The sequence below is a fragment of the Oreochromis aureus genome, linkage group 22 (genome assembly GCF_013358895.1).
Source record: "Oreochromis aureus strain Israel breed Guangdong linkage group 22, ZZ_aureus, whole genome shotgun sequence".
Lineage (NCBI taxonomy): Eukaryota > Metazoa > Chordata > Actinopteri > Cichliformes > Cichlidae > Oreochromis > Oreochromis aureus.
This window is the reverse complement of record NC_052962.1, coordinates 21,100,872-21,123,599: the sequence shown is the minus strand read 5'-3', so window position 1 is coordinate 21,123,599 and position 22,728 is coordinate 21,100,872. Positions and strand designations below refer to the sequence as shown.

Sequence of the window (22,728 nt, the reverse complement as noted above, 5' to 3'; positions counted from 1 at the left end):
AGAGCAACAACACAGTCGTTATTAAAAGTAACAGCATTTGCTCGGCAAAATAATTACGTTTGGCATTATTTGGTCATCTGAGAATATCAGTGTTTTCAGAGTGCCTCACCTGATTTGACAACCCACAGGACTTGTTTGCATTGTGATCCGCTAGACTGTATAAACAGCTTTGCTTTGCATCATCATGTCAGACCTAGAAAGAGGAAAAGGAAGGAGACAAAAGGAAGCAAAAACTATAACGTATGTAGATATGCGCAGAGGCTGCATGGATGTTCTCACCCGCTCTGAGAGGCTATCTCCATGCAGAAAACGCGTGACATGTCATCGTGCTGTCAGTGAGCTGTAGTTAAGTGGAGGAAGGTGCTTTGTGTGTACAAGTTGGGGGTGGGAGGCGGGAAACAACTCTTTCTGTGTTTGGCAATTCTCGTTCGCACACATGGACACGAGTGGCTGAATCACGGTTAGAGGATCTACTATAGCGAGCAGTTTGGATCACAATCTCCAAATTGCAAGACAGCGACTTTCACTTGTACACCTAACACCCTATACGTGCTAGGTGAGAGGTTACACAGAGAGGGGCATTTATTAAAATGTGTGTGTGTGTGTGTGTGTGTGTGTGTGTGTGTGTTTCAACAGGCTGTTGAAATTCAGCTCCGAGGTCACTAACGTGTACGCGTCCTCTAACAAGATGAAGGAATAAGAGAAAAAGATGGGATAGGAAACAACACTGCAGCGTCTCAGTGCACATGCAGGGATGTTTTAAGTGCTGAGATGGCTCTCTGCCCTTTTCCCTGAACCACATCTCCCCACCCCGGCCTCAGATCAGCTTTTGCACGGCCGTCTCCTCTAAGCCTTTTGCTGCCCCTCTGCAAAATTCTTGCAGATGCAAAAGATCAACAGTTAATGTCAATTAATCTATTTTTTTTAAACAACTGTTACATTCTTTCTATTTCATATTTCATCATTATTGACTCAATTCAGATTAGATTTCTGTGACCTCTTTGTAGCATTTTAAAGTTCAGCATATATCTGAAAGTGTAAAACTAATCAAACTTTTTTTTTTCATTATATTGGTATTGATGCTTATTACTGTTCTTCAGCACTGAATTAGTTTGTGGTGGTGGCTGTGCAGTTACAGCCAAACGTTGATTTTCTGGTTCTATATTACTGCATTAATACCTTCGTCACAAAACACAACAATGCAGCATATACATGTATAAGAATAAGCAAAGGTAAGATGTTTACTAGTTAGTTAATGGCAGCAATCAGAATTATTATAAGGAGGATAACATATACTACATAACAGTAGATATTAAATCATTACATTTGATTTCCAGTAAATGTGTGTTCACGTTCAAAAATGTAGGAAATGAAACCTACCAATCAGTCTAAATAAACAGAAATATGTGTGTATGTGTATTTATATTCCACAGCTGTGTTAGCTTTAAATGAAAAGCATCATAAGATGGAGAGACGCAGCTCTCCTGTCTGTCCGCAGACTCTGAGATGGAAATATTAGTGACGTAAGTCTGCTCCATCAATCAGCAGCCAGGCAGGGACAGACAGATGTTGGGGCGGTACTTGGTATTTCTTTTACCATATAATAAGCCACCTCAGACGTGTTCCCTGCGCAGATTAGGAGTTCTGCAGACAGATAGGAGGCTTGCTCCAAAATAAACTCGTCAGTCGAGAAGCAGAAAACTTCTCTGCTGTTCGTGATGCATACCTACCTACTACCCGGTCACTGTGAAAACGCCAAATTACCTGAAGGATAAATTAGGAAACTCACCCGGAATTAGTCAAAGCAGGAGTGGAACGGCTGGGAGATTTGTTTGGGGGTTTTTTTTAATCCAGTTTCTTCCTTGATCCGGTCCAAACCCTCTGCTTTACAGCCTGAACTGAAGCCGGTGTAGGATGAATAATAAGTCCGACGCCTGGCTGCAGACGGAGCGCACACAGGCTGTGCCAGATTTCATGGCATCCAAGTTATGCTGTGATTATCACCGCACCCTCTATCGGGCTCAGTGTAAAGCAAATTTCAGACTTTTCCTCCTCTCCTTCACCGTGCTCCTCGGCGCTTGCCGCATCAGGCGGCTGTACCATGATGCCTCATTAGAAATAACACTAGCCGAGATTGTGTGCTCTTTATAAACACTTTATGGTGGATAATAGTTAGGATGGAGTGTAGGCTATTAATGGAGCCTCTTGCGGATTCAGAGCCCCTCCCCTTCACCAGAAGCCCCACTTTAAAAAGGTGTAACGAATCGATCTTCAGCCTCCTTTGTCCCCCTAAAGAGGTCACCAAAAATATCCACATTTTGTGGTTTTTGTTTTTCCAAAACTTTGAGACCAAACACCCACTGACAAAGGAAATGCTGCAGCAGCATCTTATCTAGCTGAAAACTCAAGTGCAAACATTATTTTTTTCCTTTTCTCCAAGTAAAACGTTGAAAGAAATTTATATTCTTATACATTATTAGAAAAAAACTACAGATTCCAAGCTGCTTGTAGTTCAATTATTGTGTGTTTGATGCTTGAAGTTGCAAATCTAACAGTTAGCCTGGCCTGAATGAGCCGTTCTCCTGGCAAATATCTTCTTTATTATGTAGGATCAATAACATCTGCCTGGTGCTTAAAAAATAATCAACAAATTTATTTTCTGTAGATAAAAGATGTGCCCCGAGTCCTCATTTAACTTAAAACTTTATTTGGCTGTAAGATTGTGTAGCAGTGACTGTTACATCAAATATCTCTCTCACACAAACACACACACACACACACACACACAAACACACTTTTCATACTTTTCCAGGCACCTCTCATTTCTATTGTCTGGAAACAAGGTTGCACATCGCCTCCTCGTGTGTCCAGGAACATGACGCACCTTTCTTGGGGACAGCGGGGCGTTGAAATGAAAGCCGTCCCAGTGAACAATTAACAGCCGCAGATTGACAGGTGGGCTCTGACTGTCAGGGTGACGCTTGTGGAGGGGTGGAGTAAAGGAGAGGCCGGAAAGGCAGCTGGATGTGTCTGTCTATCAGTGGGAGCTGTCGGAACGCACCACGCATCACCAATGTGCGCACATTTCACTGCGGAGAAATATCCGGGGACGCTCCTCCTTGCGCTTTTAAAATAAATAATAACAATAAATAAAAATCAGGGAATAATAACAGCTGAGACCCGGAATCTGCTCGCTTTTTTCCCTCTTTCTATCTTTTTTTTTTCTGTGATGACTTTGTGACAAATTCGTCAAGTGTCCGTGTTGACAGTCGGGCGGTAAGCGTATGTGAGTAGCCTGTTTCTTTATCCAGTGGGTGCTTTCAGGGAGATGGGATGTGAGTTGATTGCTGCGGGGTTTCCACAAGCTCACACTTGACTGATTGACATACACCCAGCCCGCCTAACGTGTCACTCTTTCCTCTCCTTTTTTCTCCCCTCCTGATTTCCTCCTGTAGCTGGAGGAGACCGGAGCTGTGGCACCTGGACGGAGGGAGAGATCGCAGTTTTGGACTCATCTTCACCGCGGAGTGTAAGTTAATACGCACGAGCAGGATCTCCGTTTTCTTCACTCTTGCTGTTTACGGGGGGATGAAATTGTCCAGCCAGCGGGGCGAACGTATTTTTGATGGAAACGAGGCGACGGGCTTCAGGCAGCTCTCCCATATAATCCCTGCCCGACAGACTGAGATCCGCACGGAGCTTTCTGCTAGTTTTCAGCACGCCAGCCTGCGATGAGTTCTTCTGGCAGAAGTTAAAGGACGAGCCCCCATTTTTTCCTTTTGATTTTCTTTCTTTTTTCTTTTTTCTGCTCTAAACGATCCGCATCGTTTTCCTCGCCGGACAGCCCGATAATAACAACGATCAAAATAAATCTCAGAAACATTTCTTCAGCATCATCCCCAGCCGAAGAGCCCGATGAACCGCTGCTGGCTCTGATTTCGTCGCCTTGCGCCGGTTTCCTCTCCAGCTCGTCCGCTATTTTGATCTCTGCATGAAAAGTCCAGCGGAAAGTCTCGCAGCAGCATGCCGAGGAGAAAGCAGCAAGCACCGCGGCGGTCAGCAGGTAAGCCCCGGCTCTGCAACCGAACACTCCCACCCCCCACATCAGAAAGGCTCCAGCACGCACACTTCGCTCCCTCCCCGGGTAGGATAAAGCCAGGGATCAGCACAGATGTGTGTACCCCGGACAAGTTCACGCATAGCTCCAAAGGCCTGATGCAGGACACGATATAAGCGCTCAAAGACCAGACGTCTGTGGCTTATCGGTGAATTGTAGCTCAGAGTGAAGCAAAACAAATGTGAAGTTTAATCTGCGCAGTTTTCAACACCCAAATAACCCGAAATAAAGTTTATTTAAATGACCTAGAGCGTAATCTCCGATCTCTATTGGGAACGGTAGCGTGTCCTTAGTTTAAGCAGCCATTATTCGGTGCCAACTTTTCCCGTTAGAAGCAAATGCGCTGAGCTGCACTTTAGTTTCAAGCTTTAAATCTGATCCTCCACTAGGTTGCCAGCATCCAAGTTCTCCAAACAAAAGCTCATCTTATCTCATTTTTACAGGCTTACGTGCTTGATGCGTTAGTGTCAGAAAAAAAAAAAACAAGAAAGAAAAGAAAAAGAAAGAAAGAAGGGGGAAAAGGGAAAGTAGCGTATTTTCAGCTTGTGTTCCGCTCTGGGATTGCCATCCTTGATTTGATGCTTGATTGATCGCCTGTCATGCGACTCCCTTTGATCTATTCATTCCTGATAAACATCAGTAAATCATTCACCATAGAGACACGCATGCGCCCGGCAGCTGGACTCCCTCAAAGGATAACTTTTTGGCCCCCGCAGAGGAGCAAAGAAAAGACAAATTGAAAGAAAAGTTCTCAAGCGGGATAAATACTTTGCGTTTAATACCCCAAGGGGGAGGGAATAAGGGAGGAGGGGTGCTGGGGCGTAGCAAGATCACAGGGTGAACTCTTATGGTCACTTCAGACCTGACCTCTGTGTTCATCCTGCAGAAACAGGAAATGCTGTTTAACTTGAGTGCATCTGATATTAAGCATGGATAGAAAAGTGAGGAGAAGTTGTTCTGGAAGTCATTAGAAGAATCTGATTGATTCAGTGTGGTATAAAAATGCAAGTTTAGTATAATCAAACTAACAATTGCTAATTAACTTTTCCAGTTTTGGCGAGGCTGTTTATTAGCTTCCTAAATATGAGATGGAAAACTGTAATCGCACACTATAAACATAGCTTAATGTGATTCAGAGGAAGGTGTAGCATGAAGTGCCAAAAGTCCTGTTTTCATTCGAGAAAAGGGAAAGATCAGTGAAGTAATTTCCACTTTAACAGCCTGACTTTTGACAGTCCGGCCTACATGTTGTCATTAAGCTGACCAGACGTGAGCTGCTCTGCGAGAGAGTCGCATGTTTGCCTGATTCCATTTGATGTCCCTGCGAGAGACGGCTGTGATTGACATGCATTTCCAAATGACGGGGGAAAGAGGAGCCTTTGAAGTTCATGCAGTAATGACCAAAGCCGAATAAAACAGCTGTAGAATGTTAAGCAGGCGGTGGAAATGTGAGGTTAAGCAGACTTAATCAAGGTTGTGACGGGAAGACTTTGAACTCGGTGGGGCTGTAATTTCTAATTGACGCGAGGCTTTAGTGATGATAGAGAGAAATGTGTTTGAAGAACAAGCCTGCATGGTGAAAATGAATAGTGGCGGTTTATATACCTCTGCCACAGCTTTGCTAGCAAAACCCCCCCATAGGAGAGCAGAAAACATGGGGTTTAGTTTCTCTTGGGTTTTTTTATGTTTTGTTTTTTCCAGACTCTTCTGGTCATTTGGCTGAGCTCTGAAGTGGCCCCATTCCTACTCAGCTTTTGAATATTGATTTGATTGTCTGCTTTTTCTGACAGACACATACATCACAGGCAGTAATGGTCAATCCCAACTTGGCAGGCTTTGTCTCGACATTATTTCCAGTACTTGACATACGGTCAATCCAAAAACTTTTAACACCTCCGCTGATGTGTGTGTGCCTGCGTGAGACAGTTTCCTCAGTAAAACGGTGTACACACCTATAAACACAGGCTATTTTTATAATGCATTACCAGATATTTCCACAACCCAGATTTGTCACTTTGGAGTTGCACTGAAACAAAATGTTGCATATGCTCCTCAGAGAGAGAGAGAGCGGGAGAGAGGGTTTCAATAGCTCTTTGTATGCCATTTCAAATGGGCTCTGTTTCATCAGTCACAGTGATGATTTTAGACCCTGTAATGGCGCTGTACCCTATCTAGTTTATGACCAGTGACAATACATCAGTGTTCTTTCATTTGGAACCGCATTACTGCATCTGTTAGTTTTGGCAGTTGAGTTCAGTGCAGAGCAATTTGAGCAGTAGAGACTTTTGCTGCAGTCATTTGTCGTCATTTTCATTCTTTCTTTTTTTTTCCTTTTCTTTTTTCCGTCTCCCTTCACCAAAGTGCAGCTATGTACATGCATTCCTCGAGTAATTAATGGAAGCTAAACAATGCAGCGATGTGAAGTAACAATAATCAAGGATGAGAATAAACAAGAGTGGTGAGAGATTGATTTGTAAAAATAAACCACACTAAAAGAGCAACCTGTGTGGGTTTTTTTTTTATCTTTATAGGAACAGTTTGCTGACTTTGCCCATGCTAGCTTAAGGTAAAACAGCTGCAAAGAGTGCATGTATTGCCATTGTGGCAGTGTTGCTTTAATTTAAGTGCAATTAAAGTCGGGCCTGAAACCATTAGCCGACAATTTAAACGTCACCAGCGAGTTTAGTTGCTTATCAAACAAGAAAAATATCCAACACTGACCGGATGTTGACTTTTGTTTATCACAGTAAATCCAACATCTTTGGGTTTTGCCTCGAAACAACAAGCAGTTTGTGGCGTTTGGTCGTATTTTTTTGTATTTTTGGACATTTTGCGGATTAACCGATGAGTCGAGATGGTTAGCTACACCATAAAAGGTTTAAAAGCACACAAACAATGCAACAGACTCTGATATTAACTTAAGCTCGTGCCACTTTTTAAAGAAAAGGACCTCTTAGACTGTTCAGTAGCAAGGTTGTGTTAAAAAATGACAGCATGTTCTATATACTAGACAAAGATAACCAGTGTTTAGTTTAATTAGCAGATAGGCGATACTTTATATAACATTTACAGAGAAGCCATAACTCCGGATTTGCCTCGATGCAGAGGTCACAGGTTTGATTGCTGCTTGAAAATTAATGGTATAGCCGCATGTCTCATCCTGCTTTTAGTTTGCCAGCCGCGATATCTTAAATCAAACACTGTCACTCTAAGTAATGAATCTGTCAACTAATCATTCAACACGTGAGCGTGATTACACTGTGACACCGCGTTAAATGTATTCCTCGGGATTTAAAAAGGTCTAGCTTCAAAAAAAGAAAAAAATAAGGACGGAAGGATCGTCTTGATTACGTACCCCGCATCACGCTCACTTTTACTGGCTGAAGTAAAAGAGAAAGAGGAAGAGGGAGCACACTGTGAAGTGACCAATCCACTGTGAGCTGAGCAGGATGCAGCTCCATAAATGTCTATATACTCACGCGTGCCCTGTTTTCAGTTCCTGTTCGCTGTTAAAAGCCCAAGTTTCGAAATATTTGATCCTGATCCTGATCCTGATCTCCTCTGACAGCCGAGCGATCAGTTCCCGTGCTGACAGAATTAGTGCAGGTCACGATGAGAGAGAAAGATGCTGCTACGCTGTTAAACATGGCTGCGTGGCCCTTTCAGAAGACAGTAATTGGTTTTCCTTTCCTGCTCTCCTGATAAATTTGTAAGGTAACTGAGTAGGTTTGACTGTGTAGCTAATTAGAAGTTTAGCACTCTAAACATAAATCACTCAGGTTATAATCACAGACTGTGGATGCTGTTCTTTTGTTTCCTTTTTTTAAATATGCATCATTCGACATGCGCTGTAAACTAACTTCACTGCTGCATTTTAATGATTTCTTTGTAGCTTAGCTCAACACGTTTAATTAAAGCACCGTGCAGCATTCGGCTACACCGAAGCCACAACAAGCCAGGATGCACACACATTGCCTAGCCCTGTGAGCGTCTTCACTGACATCAGCGGCTGCCTTCTTCTCTCCTAAATAGATTGCCCTATGCTGCCACTATCTCTGCCTCAAAAGGAGTCTCTTAATTATGACTCGGGGGGGGTGGGGCTTCCCTTCTCCTTGACGGCATCGTTAGCTGTGGTCCCTAATTATCCAGGTAGCTGACAGATCAGTGACAGGTCCACCGATTACTGCTGACAAATTCAGCAAGGTGTCAAGTCTGCAAGCTGCCTTGATAAAAATCAACTCAGTCTCACCCGCTTCTCATGTGCCCACCTCAGTTGTTCAAGTGTAAACTCAACAACAGCTGAGGTGGCTCCGAGTTTGCCTGCAGCGTCACGTGACAAATCAAAAAGGCGCCGGTGACAAAGAAGCCGTTGCTCTGATCGTGGGTAACTCGACTCAAGTAGCCATGCGGTAGGCGTTAGAGGCCTTTTAATAGTTTAATGAGAATGCGGCTTTCCGCGAGTGTGAGAAGATTTTCTTAATGCTCTGCCTTTCCCTCTGATCCTTCTGCTAACAGCTTTTTGGTTTGTTTGACAGAGCAGGAACAAAGTTCCTAGCCGAGCAGGGTTAATACATTTTGTTGTTGCTACTTGGCATTGTATTCCTCTGCAGGAATTTAGCTCGCGGCGTCTGTCAGCTGAGAAACAAGCACCAAATGATGACTATTAGAACCTTATGTTAGTTTTATCGGGATGCTTCCTTTAATGGATTTAATGACATTTGTCAGGGTTTGAAGCAGTGCTGAGAGGGGAAAAAAACATATGTGGAGTGAAAAGTGTGTTTCTTGCTGTGAATGTGCAATCTGAATCACTGGGTAAGATGAGGAGTTTGCTCAGCCCTGTGTGTGTGTGTGTGTGTGTGTGTGTGTGTGTGTGTGTGTGTGTGTGTGTGTGTGTGTGAGAAATATTCAGATCCTGTGATAATGCAGTGTAGGTAAAGTGTCATTAACAGGTGACATTGACTGAAGGAGTCGGTGGATATATTTGCTATCCCGCACTCTAGTTTCATTTGCATGTGGTGTCAGACTCAGTAGGCCTTCAGGAAATCAAAGACACACACTAATACGCACACTCACACAACTCCGCTCTCTGTCCTCATCTTCGTGGAGGTTAAGTGACAAATGAAGATCGATGACTGCTCTTATGGAAAAGAGGGTTGAATTGAAAATATGTGGGAATTAGACTCGCCAACCGAGTGAAGACGTAAAGGCATTCAGAGCCGCGGGCGCGAGGTAAAACTATCCCCGAGCTTAATGAGGTTCAGAGGAAGCAGGAAAACCTGGGTTCTCGCTCAAGCGCAAACACGAGGAGCCGTGACAAAGAAATAAAAGGAAAACAAGGTCGTCTTTACAAGAATGAAACCCCCTCTGCCTCTCCGAAATACATCCTGAGCTTTTTTGTTGTTTCGGCGCCTGTTTTGGATTCGTAACGATACCTTGGCTACGATTCAAAACAGCTGCAAAACAAAAAGCCACAATTTACAGTGGGGATGTAAAACATTAGGAAGAGGAATAACAAGAATGAAACCGTTCACATGACTGGACCCGAGGGGGTTTTAGGGCACCGGTTGCTAATTATTGTGAAGCATACATATGAAGAAGCGTTTTCCTGCTAACTGAGAAAAAAGGAAAAGAGCTGAGTGAATGGACAAGCAGAGATAACGTCTGTGTACATCCTCAGAAGCAACCAGTGAATCCAGAAACAGCTGATGCAAGATGGGAGTCCTGGAGGCACAAATCAAACATATGACTTTCACACAAGAGAAATAGGTGTGACTGTTGATATTTTTGTTCCTTTGGTCGTTGGGTTTAGGTTTAGGAAATCAAACCTATCCAGATTAATCTAGCCTTTTACCAAGTTAACCCAAGATTCTCTGTCTTGTTTATCAGGGTGTCATTCCCATCTCGTTTCTGATTGGCTGCTAAATATTACACTGATGACACCGCCATCTTTCTGTGAAGTTCAGAGACTTCACAGCTGCTGATTCAAACCATCGGAAGAAATCTCCAGGCCGTTCAAAACCTCTGCTTCGCTGTGACAATCAGGATTTATGGACAGAGCTGCGACTTACTTGAATTGCTCTTATTGCCCACTATTTTCTCTCCCCTGTTACTAATTTTCTCTCAGAAAATAGTCAGTATAATTTCAAGATTACATCTTCTGGTACATATATTCAATCAGCAATGCAGAACATTCAGTGAGCTCTCGTGTATCAGAAAGAAAACCCACCACCAGCGACTGAAAACAACGTTTTTTGTTATTTGAACAAAAAAAAGGCATTTTTTGAAATTAAAATCATTCCCTAATTTATTCATTTGACACAATCGGTTCTTTCATTTGCACATTTTCTTTAAGAAACTAGGAGTTCCAGTTAATAAATGTAACTGAGGCCAACTGAAAATAACCACAGCCTCTTTAGCAAAGCACTGAAGAACTGGTGGGTTGTCAAACCCCCAGAGAGAGGCCAGCTGCACTTACTTTGTTCTACACAAATGCTAAACTCAGTTGTACTCTGTCACTACCTCCGATAACGCTGATAATTAAAGAAGCAGGCAAAAAGAATTATTAGGCCGAGCGTAGACGAAGCAAAATGGATGCGAAACAAAAAAACTGAAAGAAAAATGGCCAGTCGTGACTAAATACAGGACGATGGGAGGTCCAGGGTACACTCAGAGGTCAGTGTGTACTCTGGGGAGCACCTGTCTGCCTCCACTATAGTATACACATTGTGATTTGTGTGCTTTGTGTGTCTGTTTCCTCATACTTTCTAGCTCACAGCAGAACTGCTTTAGCATGATCGCATGTTGCATCAGTGATTGATTGATGATGCTTGCTGGAACACTGGAGTGACGAGGCTTTATAGATCTGATCCGTCTTTTGCATTTTGCGACAGCGATCTTGGAAATTGCTTTGCAACAACGTTTTCCTTTAATCTCTACTTGATATACTGGAAATTGCCACGACGGCGGTGCCCGTTGCTGTAATTAGGCGATCACGCGAGAGATAAAACTGAAGATACATGGCCGCAGTGAAAACTATTCTTAGTACTGAGTCAGCTGTGGTACGAGTGAAAAACTGATGTGATCCAGAGATCTTATAAGAGAATGTGACAATGGCACAGTAAAAGTGTTTCGGGGGTAAATTTGTCAGATTTGCTTGGTGATTCTATGCAGGCAGTTTTATGTCTCTGTAACCACTAAAATGAAACGTAATGCTTCAAAATAACTGTCCCGAAGAGTTTCAATATGGCTGCCAAGGCTAGCTTCTATAAGGGCTTTGTGTTTAGGTGAGAGAGTGACCACCGGACGGCTGTGCTGTGTGGCCTTGAAGTAGAGTTGCTTCTGTTAACCAGTTTTGAACATCTGGGTTTAAGAGGGGCGGGTGGGAGAGGGGAAGAAGACAACAGAGGGTCTGAAGAAAAGGTATTAAAAGTGACAGATGAACAAGACTTGGGGAGACGCTCTCCTGCAGCAGCAGCTGTGACTGCTGCCATCGCTCTGACAGGTGTCAATTAAGAATTACTGCAGAGGCCCTGTAGTCATTTTTTTTCCTGCCCGGCCGTCCGTCTGTGCGCCTTTTTGAGAAATAGCGCTTTACCCTTGTCACTGCGTTAGCGCTTAGCCACAGTCGCCCCAGAAAATGAGTGCATTGGCTGGCACTCTAATCAATACCCAGTGTATTAGCAATTATTTTGCCCATTGATTTATGTTGGGGCAGCGACTCCCAATGTGTTGTTATTAGCTGCTGATTATATGTGCCTGCGCTATACTGCAAGACATGCACGTCAGCACATGCACATACCCTCTGCTGCTGTTAGGCAGATGCATTTTAACCTTAGAGGCAAGTACGCATTTAAGAATAAAATAGACAAACGAATGCTTTTAATCCTTTAAGTATTTCAAGATATTTACCAGACTGATATAACTGTGCTTGCCTTGCATTCTTATGGATGGGCAATAAGCAAGGTTTTGGCTTATGGCTGATAGAGCGATGACACCATCGGCACTTTGGTTTGTTGATGTCTTTCACTGCATATGAAACAACTTGGGGGGTGAAAAAAGGCTCGACTCTGCAGCTAAAACAGGAAAAAGAGTCTCTTTTGGAGGTGAAAAGAGACAGGGACAATAAGCAGAAGCTAAAAAACACCAAAAAGACTGAACCTCAGAGGGACATTTACTCACTAAAGAGAGCTCTGGGACATGAGACGGTTTAAAACAACATTCAGTTGGAATTAAAAACATTATTAAATAACAAAATATATCAATTTATTAGCGTAATGCATGTGGCAGTCCTGCCTTTGCAACAGTTGCATAAAGTTGCCTGCATGGCTGGTTTTTTTCCATCATTCGAGCTCAGTTTGGAAAGAAAGCACATGAATAAAACCTTACTGCAAAAGTAATTCACTGTTCTTTTCATAAATGACTTTCTCTCTGGTGTAGCTTTTTTGGGGGCTAAAAGTATTTCAAGAGTCCTAATATGAGAATGATAGAAAACTGCTTTGTTCTCAGATACCCCAGGGTGTAGTAAAAATACTAAACATATCCTGCTCCAGCACAGTGGGAGCACTTGTGCCTCCCCTCTTTGATATATCACTGTAAAGTAAATACATTGTGGTATTTACAGACATTTGAAGCCAACAAAATAATAATAGTGAGTTATATTTCCATCTTGCTGTTTAACTTTGCCACACAGCAGTGAGCTGCTGTTTCAGAGGGTGCTGTTAGCAGCGGCTATATTAGTTTCAAGGTGTTAGCCATTCTAGGACAGGCAAAGAAAACTCCATGTGAGCAGCAAAAATGCAACCACAGCTGCAAAGCATAGTTGAATCAGTTCTTCAAAGCGAACAATAAAGGCCGGCAGAAGATTGGTCAGGAGTGGGAGCATAATCAGACCCCCCTGTAAAAATCACTACATCAAATAAACATATGCGCACAAGCTTGTGGTTAGGTCTCTCGTTTCCTCTGTCAGGTAGAGTAAAGCTGGCAGGACCCAGTGCTGTATATCACCAGAAGACAGGTTACTTGTTTTTATAGCAGTTGATAAACGCTGGCCTCAGCATGTCCAAGCAGCAGCCAGTGCAAGTGGACAAAAGTCAGGGGGTGGAAATTTCTATCCCCCCAAGGAGAGTTTATGTAACTGATAACGTGGGTTGAGAAGCAATGAATATGATTTTTTGGACACTAGTTTACTGCAGATAAGCCATCTGGGTAAGGATACAGTTAACAGATGACACTTTGTCCTTGAGAGCGGGCGCTGGGGAAGGTCACGCCGCAGCCTTGTGTGGAGTCACTGCCATCCCTCTTTCCTCCCCTTTACCTCTTCATCTTTATCTCAGCCTACTCCCTCCGTCTTTCCGTCTATCTGCTGTGTGGGACTTTTTTTGTTTTTTTTGGAAGGAAGAGGGGGGTTACTGGCCCTCTTCTCTCTCTCCCTATAAGCCTTTTCTCATCTTCCTATCTGTCATCAATCTCTATCTTACTGACTCAATTCTCCTCTACCCCGCTCATATTTTCTTTCATCTTCCTCCCTGTCTCTCGCCCTCATCTATCGCTCTCTCTCACCGGATGCTCAAGAGTCAGTGAACTGGTTACAAGAACATGAACTCGACATCTGAAAAGGAGAGTGTAATACTTTCCTCTTTCAGGCCCGCTGGCCTTGTTCTCATATTTCAAGAGTCTGTTTTTTTTTTATACTTCTTCTTCTTAATATTCTAATTTCAGCAACATCCTGCAGTCACACTTGTGAGTTACAAAAATCCAAAAGTCACAGGGCAGTGAAGACTTGTGTCATGTTCTTTGAAGTCTAAACACATGACTATCACATATTTTCCAAGAGCAGTTCCTATTAAGCAGACAGTCTTTCCATAAAGCATGTTGTTCAGGGAAGAAGGGGGAAAAAAATCAAAGTGTATTTTGTTGGTTTGGTACGATTCGTTTTTATCTGCTCCTTTCATTTAAAAGGATCCCGGTGACCACAAATTGCTTGGGGTCACGCAAAGTAATCACTTAACAGTCATCAGCTTCAGTGCAACACTTGACGGGCAGTTGAAAGGGGATATAATGTTTCAGTATCCCGGGTGATTCAACAACACCACATGTTACCTCCAGAAAATTCCTCCCAAATCTTCCCAGAGCCGCTGTGCTGTCGCAGACAGTGACAGTCGCAGGGGGTATAAGCTGTCCCTCTAAGTCGTCTGTCTCAAAAAGAACAGCGGGAGGCCTCTCGCACAGCCTCCCGTGTCACTGTGTCTCTTTCGTCAGTCACTCCCTCACTCGCCAGACCGACTGTCTGTCTAACTGGCTGGCTGGATGTCCACCCGAGCATCTGTTTCTGATCACCCGTCTCCGCGCGTGAGCCCGCTCGAGCGATGATCCCAGCGTTGACCTGTTTACCTGTCTGTCTCTGGTCCATCTGCCTCTCGTCTCTCTCGTCACAATGGTGCACGATGACAGGACTTGCCGCTATGTCAGAGTAACAAGCCAGAGAACATGTTGACATTGAGCAATGCTTGTGTGGTGCGTCTGCACCGACACTGAACTTTGGCATAAACACAGAAAAATGACCGACGTGCTGTCTGCTGGAGTCGCGTCTGAAAGATGACCTAACTTATTTATGAAGTACTAACCCCAGGCGCCGAACATGAGGATTGTATGATGTTACTTTATTGAATGTTATGGGAAGATGTTTCCATTTTTTTTTATCAGATACACCAGACTGACTTCCCCTTTACCCCATTTTGTTGGGTTTTTTAATATATATATATATATATTTTTTTCCTTGACTGGGGGATAAATAAATCTCACACCAGGAGTGCATAAATATAAAAACTGTGTATTTTAATAAAAAATAAAAAATATTGGATTCCATCAACAAAAGTTTCAATTAATTAATTTATTTTTTGCCTCTTAAATTTTTGCACGACTCTGATTTTACTCTTATTTTAATACCATTGCTGTTATTTTTACTTCCACTTTTACATGCTGTGTATTCCTTTTTTAAAGCTCTTTCTGGCATTAACCTGTAAATCGTGTTATATCAATAAATATTGCGTGTTTATTTGCTAGTGCGTTTGTTGCAGACATACAGATTGAATTATAAGTTAACAGGCTGCTTGTTATGCTTTTAGGTTAGTTTTGTTCCCGAAGCTTTTAAAATAAGTCAGTCTTTCTGTCAACCACAAAATGTCACCTCACACACATTTGGACTAACTCTTCAGAACTTTCAGGCTGGAACGATGTCGCGACTAACTTTTTTTTACCCTCAAGTAACACATCTGGTTAGCTGTGTGTGTGTGTGTGTGTGTGTGTGTGTGTGTGTGTGTTGTAAATTCATTCATAACTGATGTGTTACAAAGTTACCTGTGAGTACAGAGGGGGGGGCTAACTTAATGTTTGAACATGCATAACATAACATTTTAGCTAATGTCCATAAGCCTGTGTGCAAACTCAAAACTCCTGGATGTCTGCACATTATTCAGCTTGTAACTGACTGCTAGTTTTTTATTTGCTGGAATTTGGTAATAATTTATCTGTGATTGTTTCTGAGTATTTCAACTTTTCATAAAAGCACATTTAGCCTTTTTGGACGTAGTAGCTGCTTACACAAGTGTAATATGTTTGCCACATGGCATTTTAAAGTTTGTTCTTTGCCTTTTAGTTGATATCTATCTAAGTTAGTTTGATTTAACAGATTCAAATTCTGTCTTCCGTCTTACCGTATGATTTGGCTGCTGCCTGCTGTTTCACCTTTGTGAAGGTCTGTGTAATATAGCTGTCGTCTTCCTGAATAATTACAGTATTTTTGGTGCTCGAATCCAAAAGTCCAAGAATGGCCACATTCCCAGTTTTATAGTGTCTGTGAGTGTGAGTCATTTCTAGGTAAATGTGACATACTTTTTTCCTCTCCATCTTCTAAGTCTATCACTCCATTCCTCATATTTTGCACCTTCCATTTTTTTTCTGCACTGAGCTGAAAATAGAGCGAGCGCTGTAAGAAAACACCGTCGTATTAACTGGGATCAAAGTCCCAACAATAAGACATCTGAGTGGACAGCAGCCATCAGCTAAAATATACTTCACAAACCACAATACTTGATTGCTGAAAATGTAGCACATTGTAAATCTAATACTAGAAGCTAAATTGAATTTGGGTTGAGAAATGGAAAATTTGGATTCAGTACGCTGCACACTCAGATTTTCAGTATTGATTAATTTGGCCTCTAGTTTCTTTGTCAATCGGCGTAAAAATGTCCTTTCCAACTCTGAGTCCAAAAAGGAAAAAGGGATGAATTTTTAAAATCTCTTATCACTGCATAAAACACACTAAAATGAGCAAATGTGTGCTTCTTTTGGTTGTATGAGTCTGAAATAAGTTACTCAAGACTGCAAAGGTGAAATGACCACAGTACAGTTGGTGTAAAACTAATGTTAGTTAAACATTAGATCCTATTTTTTGTGCCAGTCGAGAGAATAGAAACATCTCTTTTTAGTAGAGTGCGGTACTGTGCGTGTCCGGGATGTTTAATTAAACTTCCTCAAACTAAACAGGATCATGGAGCAGAATGGCCTGAGCTGATTAACATCACGTACATCAAGGTCAGTCAATTACCCCGTTACCTCGTTAGACTCTCCCCTCCCCTCAGTATTTATATAGTCAGCCAGCCAGACAGACAGACGTGATTAGCTGGCTGTTGGGGAAACCACTGAATTTCAGTTAAGGAGATTTGTACTTGGATACTGACTCCCCCCTTTTTTTAAAGCGAAAATAGTGCATTTGTGAAACCCATTTTCACTGAGCTTCAGTGAGCTCAGCTTTTTACTGAGCAACACACCAGTCTCTGCTGATTTCATAAAAACAAAATAAAAAGGTGCAAGTCATGTCGAGGTAGCACGCGTCCGAGTCTATTTCGGAGCGAAATCCACTGTTAAAACATCAAAGTTAAGTTGCAGGAGCGCATTTAATGCTAAAATACACGACGTGACGCTCGTGCTGTTTATCGTATGTCTAAACTTTCACTTTGAGAGGGAAGCCTGTCTTTGGAGAAGTTAGCTTAGAACAATTTTTGGATTCATGCTTTAAACTGTGCTTTAAAAAGATAGCATTAGCTTTGCAATGCCACACAGTAGACCTACTGTTGAAGCACTTCTGATGGCACAATCCTGAGCGGGTGGAAATGTGCACCCCTCCTCTGGATATTTGGGATCTATTATGTATGGAGGAGCTGAGTGTCTACAAGACCATGGCCAGAGAGCTAGACAGGACAGAGCGAGGCACTATTGTGCATGTGCTTGTGTGTCTGTGTGTGTGTGTGAGGGGAAAGGGAGGGGGGGACAGAAAAAGAAGCAATAGCAGGAGGGGCATAAAGGGGTGAAAAAAAGAGGAGAAAAAGAGACTGACAGTAGACAAAAAAGAACCAGAGAGGAAAGAGGGGGGAGGGATATGAGGGAGTGGAAAAAGAGGAGGCAAAGCAACAGAGGAGTGAAAGAGAAATGACTTGAGGGGTTGAGGGATGGAGAGAGGTGAATAAAGCGAGAGAGAAAAGTATCAAGGCAATGAAGAAGAAAAAACAGAGACAGAGAGACAGTGAAAGCAGTTGGGTAGCGGAGGGGAGAGAAAGAGGGGAGGATGTCACCCATGGCTGCCACTCATCACTCACTGCTTAATGACGCAGTTTTTTTTTTCTCTCTTCTCCTTCTTCTTCTCCTCCCGCTTCTTTTCTGTGGGAGAGAGGGGGAGGACAGAGTTTGGCCCGCACCCTATCAAACGGGGTCATACAGAGTTCACAACCTCCAGGTGGGACCGTCCTCCTCCTCCAGGGAAATGTTTGCGTGCCTGTGTGACCGCCTAGTGCGTAGTTTCGAAGATTATCTCTGGATCCGAAGACATTTTGAGGATAAAATCTAGACGGACGGGGAATTACAGTGAAAGTTAAGGATGCTTTACATTAAAAACCGAGAACTGGAGTGAAATTCCAATTTTTGCTTGCCCGACAGTCGCAAATGCCTTGTGCAAAGTTTGTCTTCGTGTGTTTATATGTGTGTATATGGGCATGTTTGTTTGCACCAGAAGCCTCTCTTGACTGTCTGCCGCTTCCTGCTGGGACCGGCTTGAGTTTTGATTCAGTTTGTGTGTTGGGCGTATGTGTGTGTGTGTGTGTGCGCTTAGCTCCACTTGTCCTCTCACTCATTCCCGTTTCTGGGAAGCATCAGCCGTTTAAAACTCAAATGGCAGGATTTTTTTTTCCCCCTCTCCCCTCGCTCTCCTCCTCACACCAAATTTGGGGAACAGCTGGGGCGGCCATGCCGATGATTTGTCTCCTTCTACCCGTCCTCCTGACAGGTTGAGAGCATGCACACACACACAGACACTCACTATTAGGCGCACACACACACACACACATACAATTAAACATGCTTTCAGTATCACAGACAGACAGGCACAAACACACATAAACACACTCGCACAGACACAAAAGTAGACTCGGTATAAGAGGCCGTGTTCTCAGGGTGCTGCCAAAACACTCTGATTTCCTTTAGCCTAGGCGGCCATACATCAGCTTGGGGCCTCCCAGCCCGGATGGCAGGGGCTGACAGAATGACATGTGTCATTTATCAAACGAGGGGCGCCAGACCTCAGGAAAAGAACAGACCGCCTCATGACAAAGCCCCCCCAAGAGCTCTCCTCCACTCGCAACGAGGGGAGTGTGTCACGGGGTAGACACTGACAAATCTACGGAGATAGAACACACATGGATGCATGCTGACACCAACACGCAAGCGGAGGAAACGCACACTGAGAGGCGCTTCCAGCTCAGATGCAAACCCACTGATCGCGTATTATACTCAAGCTGCTTTGTGGATTTAAAACACATTGTTTGGTCGTGTTTAAAGAACGACAAGACTTTGAAAAGTAAAAGAGGGGGGGAAAAAATCTATATTTTATAGCGTGTTTGGAAGCGAATGTACAAACACACATACCCACACATACACCCACATATATGTTTTCCTCGCAGCCAAAGAAGCCCCAGCCAAAGCTTCTCCTGTTGCCAGCAGCAGACCCGTTCTTCTTAATGAACGCTCATTGGCTGCCGAAAGGAACTCTCTTAGCTGGCAATGCAGCTTCATCTCCTTCCTTTCATATCTGTGCCACCGCATACACACAATAACCCATTTTTTCTCCTTCATTATGTCTCCCTCTCCACTCCTTCCCTTTCCCCTTCCCTCTCTCTCTCTCTCTGTATCTGTCCTGATCCCCCCTCCACCTCCTTTTACTCTTTCCATAGCCTGTTCATTTGTCTTCATAAGCCTAATTTATTTTCTCTGCCAGATGCAAGCTGACAGCCATCAGTCACTCTCCCACACATACTGACGCACACACCTGACCTCCTGACACGCAGACAAATACACTATGCGCAAATGCACAGCTCTTTTCTCACTTTTTTTTCATTTGCCCTGTCTCTATTACACACACACACACATACACACACACACACACAGGCCGTATTACCTCACGCTGCTCTGAGGTAAGCTCTGCAGTCACATACCCTCTGTTTTACCCCTGTCCTCCACCCCCTCCAACCCCCAAAACCCTCCCATTAACATTACTGAAGATGGATGCGTCTTCATAGCGGAGATTGATTGCGGATATAGAGTTATGGTGCCATTTATGTGTGTGTGTATGAGTGTGTTAGTGTTAGATGGAGGGCACTTTGGGAGGCGGCGCTGGGAGCTGAAATGCGAGGGAGGCAGGCTTTTCTCTCGTTTCCAGAACCTTCCAGCCGTTCGTTGTCTGTCCGCAGTCTGATATTGTGCTCTGTTGAAGGATTGCTTCCTCTCTTCCTGCTTCTCTCTCTCTCCGACTGTGAAGCCGTTCATAACCATTGTACACACACACACACACACACACACACACACACACACACACACACACACACACACACACACACGGCATGCATGCATACTCGCACAGACACAATTAGGGTGAGATGGCTACTAATACTAGTCCACTTTGAAAGCCCACTACATAATTTACTGACTTTCTCCAGGGACCCTTTCTCTACCCCTAATGCCCCCCCCATATCATTTTGTCTTTTGTCGCTTTATTGCTATGGTCATCAGGAAGTGGGGGAGTCCACACATACACCCTGTAAACTGCTGTGTGCTTCAGCGTTTTCTTTTGTTATATATTTTTTGTTACGCGTCTATGCTATTCATCATGCTTAAGTCCTAAACTAGTGTTGAAATGAAACAGTGGAACTTTGTTTAATGGAGCGCCAGACTTCAGCACTAACTCGTCACTCGAGCAGACAGAACGAAGAAAAAAATGTGGCGATGCATAAAGGATAACGGTTTTGATGGTGCACAATTGCTGGAATTTCCCTGGTGACACATGCAGTTAAAAGCACTAAAATGTTTGGGGACATTTGGCTGTCCTGAGCAGCCTCCTGCCCTGAGGGTTTGCCGTCCTAATTAAATTCCCTAAAGTGACTTTAGGGGTTTTTAAAGTTATAATTTCTTTGTCTGTCAGTGTGCATGTTGGGAAGGGATATGTAAGTCAGGTCTCTGAGGTCTGGTTCTTACAAAGCCCTCTGCATTATTGTGTTCTGAGCGCGTTGCAGAGACGTAGACAAGGGCAGAAAAGAGCTGATGAAATATTGTGATGCAGGCAGACAAAATAAAATCTGTGTGAGTCACCTCACTGTCTTATACTAGACTGTTAAAAAGTTTCAAGCTCAGCTCACGCAGCACTATAAAAGACAAATTGAGTTATTTTCAATATATTGGTCACAATTAGGGGGGTTTGCTTTCTACTATTTCTGTGTCCAATTTTACTTTATGCAGCAAACACAATGAAAATTTTAGATTTTAGAGATGCACAGATTCTATTTTTTCTGAATTGCCATTATTGATTTTTGTTCAACTAGATTTTCTTTCCAGGATATAAACAGCATACACAAACAAAAATCAACTAAATTAATAAACTTTACAAATCGCCCTAAACTACAGTAAGGTACAGGATCTCCTGTTAGGGAAACTGAAAAAAAAAGTGCTCTGCTGCTGGAAAGACAGACAATTAACTGAAAATTAGTCGCTGTGCGCCACTTTTATCTGACAGATTTCACCTTATCAAACAAAAGCAGGAGCAACACATTTATAGAACAAAACCAATGTCAAACAGTTGAGCATGCATGAATCAGACCAGCTCATAATCGGACATATGAAAGGTTATCACCGGTCCTGGCTGAGAAGTCACTGACCAATCAAGTGGTGCGTCTTTAAATGCATTCGTTTGGCATTCAAATAATGCTAAAAAGTTCCCAATTGGGAAATTTCATGTGAATGCTCTGTTAAGTCATGTACTAAAATAAATAAAAATTTGGTGCATGACTTGCTGGGATCTCATTTATAAATTACAAGCTTTTGATTAATGGTACAAATTCACATATAGCACGTGCGTTCTTTTGCTAACATTTAATTTCTAATCAATTCTAATCTACCGGCCTTAGCTTAGCCCCTTTGCTGCTGTTCATGCACGTTTACATAGATTATACAAAATGCATTTGTTTATCATGTAGCTATTACAGCTTTTATGTGTTGATCTTCCTTCTTGAATCCATAACATCCCAACTCAGAACCATCCAAAGAGTAAATGAATGCACTGTTAGACACCCGTCAATGGTACAGATACTTTATATTTCAAATAAACTGCTTGGGCATTTTGTCTCTTTAGCAAGAGTGTCTTGTTTTAATGAAATTGCGAACATTTTAGCGAATAAAATGCAAGGGATGCAGTAAAGTAGCCCAGTACAGAGGCTAGAGTAATTGTGAAATAAGTGTTAGCATGTTAGCAGTGTGCTACCTGTGTAAGGTTAGCTTATTGGCTACATTAAATCACCAACTACCCCTGCAGGTTTGTCACTTCCCCACATATCTTTGAGAACATGTTTTTGTGTTACTGAGCCATTAGGGTGCTTCTTCTCCTTTATTCTCTGCAGAGAGTGAAAGATCAGATTCATGGAAGTGTGTGTGCATTTTTTTTCCTCTGTGTTTCTGTTCCTTCTTCGTGTTTTGTTTCTTAGCAGTGTACAAAGTGGATGGCCTCTGTAAATTGAGGGGAGGGCTGACAGCACAGCGAAGGTTGATTGATGGCATATTGTGCAACCGGACTCAGCTAGACCAAACTGGTTAGGTGGTGACCCTGTTTTGGCCCTGTGCCCTTTTGGTTTCTTTCATTTTCTTTTTTAAATTCTAGCTGTTTTTCTCCCTCTCCCTGTGCCTCACTGTCTACCTCTGTCACTTGCACACGCTCAGATATACACAATACATAAATAAAGACTTCCTCCTCTTGCTTCTTCTCCTCGAGCTCCCCTCATCTTCATTGTTGCACTTAAACTCGTCGTTGCTATCGTTCTTTGTCCGCTGTTTCCTTTCTTCCTTCCTCAGCCCACTTTGTTTGTCAGCGCTCTTTCAGGACAGGTTTTGTCCCATGAGTCATATCATCAGGGTTCATTTTACAGCCCTTATTCATATATTCTCTGTCAAAAAAAAAAACACTTTCAAGAAGCACACCGGAGCCAGTGCTGCCTCTGATTTGGTGAAACTTCCCAGTCGCCAAC

At 43.0% G+C, this 22,728-nt stretch overlaps 1 protein-coding gene across 2 annotated transcripts in view; it reads left to right on the top strand.

The window, feature by feature from the left end:
- Positions 1–2,692: 2,692 nt before the first annotated feature.
- LOC116322615 (teashirt homolog 1-like) overlaps positions 2,693–22,728 on the top strand; it is a 31,272-nt gene continuing 11,236 nt past the window's right edge. The window contains exons 1-2 of one of the 2 annotated variants that reach the window (XM_039606007.1): positions 2,693–3,286; positions 3,456–4,063. In XM_039606007.1, coding sequence (XP_039461941.1) covers positions 4,024–4,063 — 40 coding nt within the window. In that variant the 5' untranslated portion in view covers positions 2,693–3,286; positions 3,456–4,023. Of the gene's footprint in view, positions 4,064–22,728 lie in introns of both variants that reach the window. The other variant, XM_031742727.2, reaches the window with a different exon arrangement.